This window comes from Oncorhynchus gorbuscha, linkage group LG01 (assembly GCF_021184085.1).
Source record: "Oncorhynchus gorbuscha isolate QuinsamMale2020 ecotype Even-year linkage group LG01, OgorEven_v1.0, whole genome shotgun sequence".
In the NCBI taxonomy this organism is placed as follows: domain Eukaryota; kingdom Metazoa; phylum Chordata; class Actinopteri; order Salmoniformes; family Salmonidae; genus Oncorhynchus; species Oncorhynchus gorbuscha.
In genome coordinates, this window is record NC_060173.1 from 50730139 (window position 1) to 50742732 (window position 12594).

General features: G+C 43.1%; 1 protein-coding gene across 1 annotated transcript in view; it reads right to left on the reverse strand.

The window, feature by feature from the left end:
• Positions 1-12594, reverse strand: part of LOC124044709 (ATP-binding cassette sub-family C member 8-like) — a 142530-nt gene that overhangs the window by 77577 nt on the left and 52359 nt on the right. Inside the window, exons 10-11 of the mRNA XM_046364145.1 lie at positions 5396-5530; positions 3521-3683 (exon numbers count right to left, since the gene is read on the reverse strand). Of these exons, the coding sequence (XP_046220101.1) occupies positions 3521-3683; positions 5396-5530 (298 nt within the window). The remainder of the gene's footprint in view (positions 1-3520; positions 3684-5395; positions 5531-12594) is intronic.

The window sequence follows — 12594 nt, forward strand, 5'->3', positions numbered from 1 at the left end:
GAGGGAGGTAAAGTAACCTACTAGATATGGATGGGTAGAGGGAGGTAAAGTAACCTACTAGATATGGATGGGTAGAGGGAGGTAAAGTAACCTACTAGATATGGATGTGTAGAGGGAGGTAAGGTAACCTACTAGATATGGATGTGTAGAGGGAGGTAAAGTAACCAACTAGATATGGATGTGTAGAGGGAGGTAAGATAAACTACTAGATATGGATGTGTAGAGGGGGGTAAAGTAACCTACTAGATATGGATGGGTAGAGGGAGGTAAAGTAACCTACTAGATATGGATGTGTAGAGGGAGGTAAGGTAACCTACTAGATATGGATGTGTAGAGGGAGGTAAGGTAACCTACTAGATATGGATGTGTAGAGGGAGGTAAAGTAACCTACTAGATGTGGATGTGTAGAGGGAGGTAAGATAAACTACTAGATATGGATGTGTAGAGGGAGGTAAGGTAACCAACTAGATATGGATGTGTAGAGGGAGGTAAAGTAACCTACTAGATGTGGATGTGTAGAGGGAGGTAAGGTAACCTACTAGATGTGGATGTGTAGAGGGAGGTAAGGTAACCTACTAGATATGGATGTGTAGAGGGAGGTAAGGTAACCTACTAGATATGGATGTGTAGAGGGAGGTAAGATAAACTACTAGATATGGATGTGTAGAGGGAGGTAAGGTAACCTACTAGATATGGATGTGTAGAGGGAGGTAAGATAAACTTCTAGATATGGATGTGTAGAGGGAGATAAAGTAACCTACTAGATATGGATGTATAGAGAGAGGTAAGGTAACCTACTAGATATGGATGTGTAGAGGCAGGTAAGGTAACCTACTAGATATGGATGTGTAGAGGGAGGTAAGGTAACCTACTAGATATGGATGTGTATAGGGAGGTAAGGTAAACTACTAGATATGGATGTGTAGACGGAGATAAAGTAACCAACTAGATATGGATGTATAGAGGAGATAAAGTAACCAACTAGATGTGGATGTGTAGAGGGAGGTAAGGTAACCTACTAGATATGGATGTGTAGAGGGAGGTAAGGTAACCTACTAGATATGGATGGGTAGAGGGAGGTAAAGTAACCTACTAGATATGAATGTGTAGAGGGAGGTAAGGTAACCTACTAGATATGGATGTGTAGAGGGAGGTAAAGTAACCTACTAGATATGGATGTGTAGAGGGAGGTAAAGTAACCTACTAGATATGGATGTGTAGAGGGAGGTAAAGTAACCTACTAGATATGGATGGGTAGAGGGAGGTAAAGTAACCTACTAGATATAGATGGGTAGAGGGAGGTAAAGTAACCTACTAGATATGGATGGGTAGAGGGAGGTAAAGTAACCTACTAGATATGGATGTGTAGAGGGAGGTAAAGTAACCTACTAGATATGGATGTGTAGAGGGAGGTAAAGTAACCTACTAGATATGGATGGGTAGAGGGAGGTAAAGTAACCTACTAGATATGGATGGGTAGAGGGAGGTAAAGTAACCTACTAGATATGGATGGGTAGAGGGAGGTAAAGTAACCTACTAGATATGGATGTGTAGAGGGAGGTAAAGTAACCTACTAGATATGGATGGGTAGAGGGGGGTAAAGTAACCTACTAGATATGGATGGGTAGAGGGAGGTAAAGTAACCTACTAGATATGGATGGGTAGAGGGAGGTAAAGTAACCTACTAGATGTGGATGTGTAGAGGGAGATAAAGTAACCAACTAGATATGGATGTGTAGAGGGAGGTAAGGTAACCTACTAGATATGGATGTGTAGAGGGAGGTAAGGTAACCTACTAGATATGGATGTGTAGAGGGAGATAAAGTAAACTACTAGATATGGATGTGTAGAGGGAGGTAAGGTAACCTACTAGATATGGATGTGTAGAGGGAGGTAAGGTAACCTACTAGATATGGATGTGTAGAGGGAGGTAAAGTAAACTACTAGATATGGATGTGTAGAGGGAGGTAAGGTAACCTACTAGATATGGATGTGTAGAGGGAGGTAAGGTAACCTACTAGATATGGATGTGTAGAGGGAGATAAAGTAACCAACTAGATATGGATGTGTAGAGAGAGATAAAGTAACCAACTAGATGTGGATGTGTAGAGGGAGGTAAGGTAACCTACTAGATATGGATGTGTAGAGGGAGGTAAGGTAACCTACTAGATATGGATGTGTAGAGGGAGGTAAGGTAACCAACTAGATATGGATGTGTAGAGGGAGGTAAGGTAACCAACTAGATATGGATGTGTAGAGGGAGGTAAAGTAACCTACTAGATGTGGATGTGTAGAGGGAGGTAAGGTAACCTACTAGATATGGATGTGTAGAGGGAGGTAAGGTAACCTACTAGATATGAATGTGTAGAGGGAGGTAAAGTAACCTACTAGATATGGATGGGTAGAGGGAGGTAAAGTAACCTACTAGATATGGATGGGTAGAGGGAGGTAAAGTAACCTACTAGATATGGATGTGTAGAGGGAGGTAAGATAAACTACTAGATATGGATGTGTAGAGGGGGGTAAAGTAACCTACTAGATATGGATGGGTAGAGGGAGGTAAATGACTTAAATGTAAATGTAAATGCAACCTACTAGATATGGATGGGTAGAGGGAGGTAAAGTAACCTACTAGATGTGGATGTGTAGAGGGAGGTAAGGTAACCTACTAGATATGGATGTGTAGAGGGAGGTAAGGTAACCTACTAGATATGGATGTGTAGAGGGAGGTAAGGTAACCTACTAGATATGGATGTGTAGAGGGAGATAAAGTAACCAACTAGATGTGGATGTGTAGAGGGAGGTAAAGTAACCTACTAGATGTGGATGTGTAGAGGGAGGTAAGATAAACTACTAGATATGGATGTGTAGAGGGAGGTAAGGTAACCAACTAGATATGGATGTGTAGAGGGAGGTAAAGTAACCTACTAGATGTGGATGTGTAGAGGGAGGTAAGGTAACCTACTAGATATGGATGTGTAGAGGGAGGTAAAGTAACCTACTAGATGTGGATGTGTAGAGGGAGGTAAGATAAACTACTAGATATGGATGTGTAGAGGGAGGTAAGGTAAACTACTAGATATGGATGTGTAGAGGGAGGTAAAGTAACCTACTAGATATGGATGTGTAGAGGGAGGTAAAGTAACCTACTAGATATGGATGTGTAGAGGGAGCAAAAATAACCTACTAGATATGGATGTGTAGAGGGAGGTAAAGTAACCTACTAGATATGGATGTGTAGAGGGAGATAAAGTAAACTACTAGATATGGATGTGTAGAGGGAGATAAAGTAACCTACTAGATATGGATGTGTAGAGGGAGGTAAAGTAAACTACTAGATATGGATGTGTAGAGGAAGGTAAGCTAAACTACTAGATATGGATGTGTAGAGGGAGATAAAGTAAACTACTAGATATGGATGTGTAGAGGAAGGTAAGCTAAACTACTAGATATGGATGTGTAGAGGGAGGTAAAGTAACCTACTAGATATGGATGTGTAGAGAGAGATAAGGTAACCTACTAGATATGGATGTGTAGAGGGCGAAGGCCTGCAGGCTGGTGAGCTCCTTGCCCCTGGTCTCCTCCACACTGTGACAGAAGATGTGTTCCCAGGCGTACAGTTTCAGCAGCTTGATGCCCCGCAGCAGCTCATTAGTCTTCTTTAACCGCTCACTGGAGTACTCCTTTAGGATGATACACACATCTGAATGAATGTAGTATTTCTATACCAAAATACACGCAAACATCTGCATTGCTTGCTGTTTTAGTCTGGGTTTCTGTATAAGCACTTTGTGACATCTGCTAAATAAATGTGATTGATTGACTGAATGAATGACTGGAGTACTCGTGTACAGTATCATAACACAGACAAATAGAGTAGTCCTATACCATAGTACACACAAGTATGTCAGAACAATATGATTGCCATGAAAGATGCAGTATTTCATCTCAGACAATTAAGCCAGTGAGATACGCACTGTATTATAGTAGCATGGTTTTATAGAAATGAGCAGTGTATTTGGAGAGACAAAGCAGAAAGACATGTTATGTGATTAATGAAGAGATTATGGTTGAAAAAAACGTTTTTTCCTTAACAATCCATTTGGTTATCATCAGGGTTATCCAAGGGTTCTGAGGGTGTGTGTGTGTGTGTACACTGTAAAAGGACCACACATCATTTAGAAGTATCATGACATATACTGTAATCTCTCCCACGAGGAATATCAAATCAAAACATACCCAGACTGTTTGCCAAGATGTGAAAACGTGTTGAAACATCAACCTTATTACCATGTAATTACATAGTAATACCCACGTAACTACTATGTTGTTACTACAGTAATTACTGTGTAGTTACAAAGTAATAGGAGCAACTTAATGTAAATACTGCCCATCTCTGGCCATGACTGTAAATTGCTTTGGATAAAAGTGTCAGCTAAATGGCATTTACAGTGCATTCGGAAAGTGTTCAGACCACTTGACTTTTTACATATTTTGTTACTTTACAGCCTTATTCTAGAATGGATTAAATTGGTCCCACCCCCTTCTCATCAATCTACACACATAATGACAAAGGTCATTTATAAAAATGTATAAAAATGTTTTATTTTTTAAATATCACATTTACAAAAGTATTCAGACCCTTTAATCAGTACTTTGTTGAAGCACCTTTGACAGTGATTACAGCATCAAGTTTTCTTGGGTATGACGCTATAAGCTTGGCACACCTGTATTTGGGGAGTTTCTTCCATTATTCTCAGCAGATCCTGTCAAGCTCTGTCAGGTTGGATGGGGATCAAGGCCCTTTCCCCCCGATTGCTCAGTGTGGCCAGGCGGCCAGCTCTAGGAAGAGTCTTGGTGGTTCCAGACTTCTTCCATTTAAGAATGATTGAGGCCACTGTGTTCTTGGGGACCTTCAATGCTGCAGACATTTTTTGGTAGCCTTCCCCAGATGTGTGCCTTGACACAATCCTGTCTCAGAGCTCTATGGGCAATTCCTTCGACCTCATGGCTTGGTTTTTGCTCATGCACTGTCAACTGTGGGACCTTATATAGACAGGTGTGTGCCTTTCCAAATCATCTCCAATCAATTGGATTTACCACAGGTGGACTCCAATCTAGTTGTAGAGACATTTCAAGGATGATAAATGGAAACAGGATGCACCTGGGCTCAATTTCGAGTCTCATTGCAAAGGATCTGAATACTTATGTACATAAGGTATTTCTGTTTTTATACATTTGAAAAATAATTTTCGCTTCATCATTTTGGGATATTGTTTGTAGATTGCTGAGGATTTTTAATTAATCCAATTTTCGAACAAGGCTGTAATATAACAAAGTTTGGGGAAAAAGTCAAGGGGTCTGAATACTTTCCTGAAGGCACTGTATCACTCACCAGGGTGCTCTTCTGTGCTTGGGACAGCTTGGTGGCCACAAAGTACTGGACAGGGGCCAGAACAGCAATGACTGTGGCCCCAATCAAAGCACTGATCCCCAGGAGGTAGTAGAGCAGAATAACCCCCACAATGATCTGGAGAATACAATGCAGAATGTTGTTTGGGCCATGTTCAACCTTGGGAAATGTTGAGATCAGGGAACATATTAGATTGCACATCTGATTGGACATGCAAGTTAGTGGAACATGAGTGAATCGCAGCTTCTCTCTCTCTCTCTCTCTCTCTTTCACATATTCCCACACACGCAAGTGCACACACAATCTCAATATGCCATTAACTTCATTGGGATAAGGGGGCAGCATTTTCACTTTTGGATAAAAAGCGTGCCCAGAGTAATCTGCCTCCTACTCAGCCCCAGATGCGAATATATGCATAGTATTAGTAGTATTTCATAGACACTCTGAAGTTTCTAAAACTGTTTGAATGATGTCTGGGAGTATAACAGAACTCATATGGCAGACAAAAACCTGAGGTTTGTAGTTTTTCAACTCAGCCCCTATTGAAGATACAGTGATATTGGTTATGTTGCACTTCCTAAGGCTTCCACTAGATGTCAACCGTCTTTAGAACATTGTTTGATGCTTCTACTATGAAGGGGGGGCTGAATGAGAGCGGAATGAGTCAGAGGTCTGCCAGCAGCCACGAGCTCAGTCACACACATTCACATGAGAGGGTAGCTCCCATTCCATTGCTTTTCTACAGACAATGGAATTCTCAGGTTGGAACATTATTGAACATTTATGATAAAAACATCGTAAAGATTGATTCTATACATCATTTGATAAGTTTCTACGACCAGTAATATAAATTTAGGGAAAATTCGTCCGACCTTTCCGCTGGAAGTTGCACGTGCGTTTCGTTTTCTTTACCAAACACCCTAACAAAAGGAGGTGGTTTATGGACATAAATGATGAACTTTATCGAACAAATCAAGCATTTATTGTGGAACTGGGATACCTGGGAGTGAATTCTGATGAAGATCATCAGAGGTAAGTGAATATTTATAATGCTATTTCTGACTAATGTTGACTGCGCAACATGGCGGATATTTATTTTGGCTGGTTTGCGCTCTGAGCTCCGTACTCAGATTATTGCATGGTATGCTTTTTCCGTAAAGTTGTTTTGAAATCTGACACAGCGGTTTCATTAAGGAGACGTTTATCTAAAGTTCCATGCATAGCACTTGTATTTTCATCATCATTTATAATGAGTATTTCTGTAAATTGATGTGGCTCTCTGCAAAATCACGGCATGTTTGGAACTACTGAACATAACACGCCAATATAAAATGAGATTTTTGGATATAAATATGCAATTTATCGAACAAAACAGACATGTATTGTGTAACATGAAGTCCTATGAGTGTCATCTGATGAAGATCATCAAAATGTTAGTGATTCACTTTATCTCTATTTGTGCTTTTTCTAACTCCTCTCTTTGGATGGAAAAATGGCTGGGTTTTTCTGTGACTTTGTGGTGACCTAACATAATCGTTTGTGGAGCTTTCACTGTAAAACATTTTTGAAATCAGACATTGTGGCTGGATTAACGAGAATTTTATCTTTAAAAATCGTGCCTAATACTTGTATGTTTGAGAAATTTGATTTATGAGATTTGTTGATTTTTATTTGGCGCCCTGCAATTTCACTGGCTGTTGGCGAGGGGTTCCGCTAGCAGAATTCCCAGACCGGTTAACCTGTCTCCCTTTGACCTTGAGAGAGAGAGAGGTAAGAGAAACTGTCCGTGTCCGAATATCCATACTAGCATACTACACTGAACAAAACTATAAATGCAACATGCAACAATTTCAACGATTTTACTGAGTTACTGTTCATATAAGGAAATCAGTCAATTGAAATAAATTCATTAGGCCCTAATTTATGGATATCACATGACTGGGAATAGAGATATGCATCTGTTGGTCAGAGATACTTTTAAAAAACTGTCAGTATCTGGTGACCACCATTTTCCTCATGCAGTGCGACATCTCCTTGGCATAGAGTTGATCAGGGTGTTGATTGTGGCCTGTGGAATGTTGTCCCACTCCTCTTCAATGGCTGTGTGAACTTGCTGCATATTGATGGAAAATGGAACACTGTAGTACACGTCGATCCAGAGCATCCCAGACATGCTCTCAGTGCATTAAAATTGCCATTGATAAAATGCAGTTGTGTTCATTGTCCTTAGCTTACGCCTGCCCATTTCATTACCCCACCACCACCCCATCACTCTCCATTTGGCAAATCTGACCATAATTCATAATCCTCCTGATTCTTGCTTACAAGCAAAAACTAAAGCAGGAAGTACCAGTGACTCGCTCAATATGGAAGTGATTATATTGTGGTCAGATACTACAGTATGCTACAGGACTGTTTTGCTAGCACAGACTGGAATATGTTCCATGATTCATCCAAAGGCATTGAGGACTATACCAACTCAGTCACCGGCTTCATCAACAAGTGCATCGTCGACGTCGTCCCCACAGTGACAGTACGTACATATCTCAACCAGAAGCCATGGATTACAGGCAACATCCGCACCGAGCTAAAGGTCAGAGCTGCCGCTTTCAAGGAGTAGGACACTAATCCGCACGCTTATAAGAAATCCCGCTATGTCCTCAAACAAACCGTCAAGACAGAACTAAGATTGAATCCTAGTTCACCAGCTCGGATGTGGCAGGGCTTGCACATTTTTACGGACTACAAAGGGAAACCCAGCCACGATCTGCCCAGTGACGCGAACCTACCAAACGAGCTAAATGCCTTTCATGCTGGCTTCGAGGCAAACAACACTTAAGCATGCATGAAAACACCAGCTGTTTCAGATGACTGTGTGATCATGCTCGCCGTAGCCGATGTGAGAAAGAACTTTAAACAGATCAACATTCACAAGGACGCTGGGCCAGATGGATTACCAGGGCGTGTACTCGGAGCATGTGTGGACCAACTGGCAAGTGTCTTCACTGATATTTTTAACCTCTCCCTGACCGAGTCTGTAATACCAACATGTTTCAAGCAGACGACCATAGTCCCTGTGCCAAAGAATGCGAAGGTATCCTGCCTAAATGACTACTGCCCCGTAGCACTCATGTCGTGCTTTGAAAGGAGGGTCATGGCTCACATCAACACCATCATTCCGGGAACCCTAGACCCACTACAATTCGCATACCGGCCCAACAGATTCACAGATGATGCAATCGCACTCCACACTGCCCTTTCCCACATGGACAAAAGGAACATCTACAGTGGGGAGAACAAGTATTTGACACATTGCCGATTTTGCAGGTTTTCCGACTTACAAAGCATGTAGAGGTCTGTAATTTTTATCATAGGTACACTTCAACTGTGAGAGACGGAATCTAAAACAACAATCCAGAAAATCACATTGTATGATTTTTAAGTAATTAATTTGCATTTTATTGCATTATATAAGTATTTGATACATCAGAAAAGCAGAACTTAATATTTGGTACAGAAACCTTTGTTTGCAATTACAGAGATCATACATATCCTGTAGTTCTTGACCATGTTTGCACACACTGCAGCAGGGATTTTGGCCCACTCCTCCAGACAGACCTTCTCCAGATCCTTCAGGTTTCGGGGCTGTCGCTGGGCAATACGGACTTTCAGCTCCCTCCAAAGATTTTCTATTGGGTTCAGGTCTGGAGACTGGCTAGGCCACTCCAGGACCTTGAGATGCTTCTTATGGAGCCACTCCTTAGTTGCCCTGGCTGTGTGTTTCGGGTCGTTGTCATGCTGGAAGACCCAGCCACGACCCATCTTCAATGCTCTTACTGAGGGAAGGAGGTTGTTGGCCAAGATCTCGCGATAAATGGCCCCATCCATCCTCCCCTCAATACGGTGCAGTCGCCCTGTCCCCTTTGCAGAAAAGCATCCCCAAGAATGATGTTTCCACCTCCATGCTTCACGGTTGGGATGGTGTTCTTGGGGTTGTACTCATGCTTCTTCCTCCAAACACGGCGAGTGGAGTTTAGACCAAAAAGCTCTATTTTTGTCTCATCAGACCACATGGCCTTCTCCCATTCCTCGTCTGGATCATCCAGATGGCCAAACTTCAGACGGGCCTGGACATGCGCTGGCTTGAGCAGGGGGACCTTTCGTGTGCTGCAGGATTTTAATCCATGACGGCGTAGTGTGTTACTAATGGTTTTCATTGAGACTGTGGTCCCAGCAGGTCATTGACCAGGTCCTGCCGTGTAGTTCTGGGCTGATCCCTCACCTTCCTCACGATCATTGCTGCCCCACGAGGTGAGATCTTGCATGGAGCCACAGACCGAGGGTGATTGACCGTCATCTTGAACTTCTTCCATTTTCTAATAATTGCGCCAACAGTTGTTGTTACTTTTTCCCCTCACTGTACATTGGCTCGGTACCTCGTTATTGTTATGTATTGTGTTACTTTTCATTTTATTTTTTTACTTTAGTTTATTTAGTAAATATTTTCTGAACTCTATTTCTTGAACTGCATTGTGGGTTAATGGCTTGTAAGTATGCATTTCACTGTAAGATCTACATCTGTGAAATTTGATTTGTTCACAAAGTTGACATCAGCAAACTGCTCACCCATACGATGCCATACCATCTGCCTGGTACAGTTGAAACCGGGATTCATCCGTGAAGAGCCATCGAAGGTGAGCATTTGCCAACTGAAGTCGGTTACGACATCAAACAACGCAGATGAGCTTCCCTTAGACGGTTTCTGACAGTTTGTGCAGAAATTCTTTGATTGTGCAAACCCACCGTTTCATCAGTTGTCCGGGTGGCTGGTCTAAGATGATCCTGCAGGTGAAGAAGCCGGATGTGGAGGTCCTGGGCTTGTGTGGTTACACGTGACCTGTGGTTGTGAGGTCGGTCGGATGTACTGCCAAATTCTCTAAAACGATGTTGGAGGGGGCTTATGGTAGAGAAATTAACATTCAATTCTCTGGCAACAGCTCTGGTGGACAGTCCTGCAGTCAGCATGCCAATTGCACGGTCCCTCAAAACTTGAGACATCTGTAGCATTGCGTTGCGTGACATAACTGCACATTTTAGAGAGGCCTTTAGCTGTTCCCAGCACAAGGTGCACCTGTGTAATGATCATGCTGTTTACTCAGCTTCTTGATATGCCACACCTGTCAGGTGGATGGATATATTATCTTGGCAAAGGAGAAATGCTCACTAACAGGGATGTAAACAAATTGTGCACAAAATTTGAGCAAAATAAGCTTTTTGTGCATATACAACATTTCTGGGATCTTTTATTTCAGCTCATGAAACATGGGACCAACACTTTACATGTTACGTTTATATTTTTGTGTGTTTTCCCCAAACACCTTCCTTCCATTTCCATGTATAGATTTAGAGATGGGCTATGAGAGATCATCACTCCTTAACATTAATTATACATGCCATGGAGCATAAACCTGAAGGTCACACTGTTCTAATATACAGTATGCCATACATTTATTTCAAATCCATGGGGCTTCTCCTGCTGTGCTTCTTCTTTTCTGCCCATCTGTCTTTTCTACCCTTGTGACTCATATCCTGCCTTTGATATAGTAGATTATACTAGAATACACTGAAATGGAAAACGGTCATTTATACTGTAATTTTGGATATTATCAACAGTAAAATATGGTGAAACAGTTTACTGCAGCATACTGTAAATTATGGTACATTGTGGGAAGATTTGTGGACGGGGAAATAATTGATATATTTCGAATGATTCTGCAAGTCCATCCGACAGAATACACTACCGTACTGTATTTTTAGAGTTCCAAAAACCTTTTGACCACACTGTAAAAAAGATATTGGCAGGATTCTGCTGTCAATTATGTTCTATAGGCCCACAGAATGCCTTCTCTGTAGCATATTTTGGCCCACTTTTGACCTCTTCATGTTGGCCGTCTTCTCATGCTGTTTTCTATCTAAAAACGATTATCAATACCTTGCTCTTGTTATAGCTTTTAGAAATATACAGTATATTATCGGTAAACTTTACAGTAATGTACTGTTAAACTAAAGTTTATTTGGAATTTACAGAAACATACTGTACCTTGATTTACAATAACTTACAGGTACCTGGCTGCCGGTAAGTTACTGCAAAAACAATCACCCACAAAACAACAGTGAAAACCCAGGCTACCTAAGTATGATTCTCAATCAGAGACAACTAACGACACCTGCCTCTGATTGAGAACCATACTAGGCCGAACACAGAAAAACAACCTAGACACACAAAATATAGAATGCCCACCCAACTCACGTCCTGACCAACTAAAACAAACAATTAACACAATAACTAGGGTCAGAAGGTGACAGTACCCCCCTCCCAAGGTGCGGACTCCGGTCGCAAAACCTGAACCTATAGGGGAGGGTCTGGGTGGGCATCTGTCCGCGGTGGTGGCTCTGGCGCTGGACGTGGACCCCACTCCACCATAGTCTTAGTCCGCCTCTGTGGTCTCCTAGGAACGGCGATCCTTGCCGCCGACCCTGACCTGGGAACCCTAAACAACAGGCCCACCGGACTGAGGGACACCTCTGGACTTAAGGGGTAGCTCAGGACTGAGGGATAGCTCAGGCTGGTTGGCGGCTCTGGCGGCTCCTGGCTGACTGGCGGCTCCTGGCTGACTGGCAGCTCCTGGCTGACTGGCGGCTCTGGCGGCTCCTGGCTGACTGACGGCTCTGGCGGGAGACTCTAGCAGCGCCGCACAGGCGGGAGACTCTAGCAGCGCCGCACAGGCGGGAGACTCTAGCAGCGCCGCACAGGCGGGAGACTCTAGCAGCGCCGCACAGGCGGGAGACTCTAGCAGCGCCGCACAGGCGGGAGACTCTAGCAGCGCCGCACAGGCGGGAGACTCTAGCAGCGCCGCACAGGCGGGAGACTCTAGCAGCGCCGCACAGGCGGGAGACTCTAGCAGCGCCGCACAGGCGGGAGCACCTGTAGCCAAAGAACGGAGAGACAGCCTGGATCGGGTACCGGCACTGGTGGTACCGGGCTGGGGACACACACCTCAGTGTGAGTGCAAGGAACAGGACACATCGGGTTGTGAAGGTGTACTGGAGACCTGGTGTGTATAGCCGGCATCAAATCTTCCGGAGTACGAGGAACTGACACAGGTGGCATCGGACAGCTA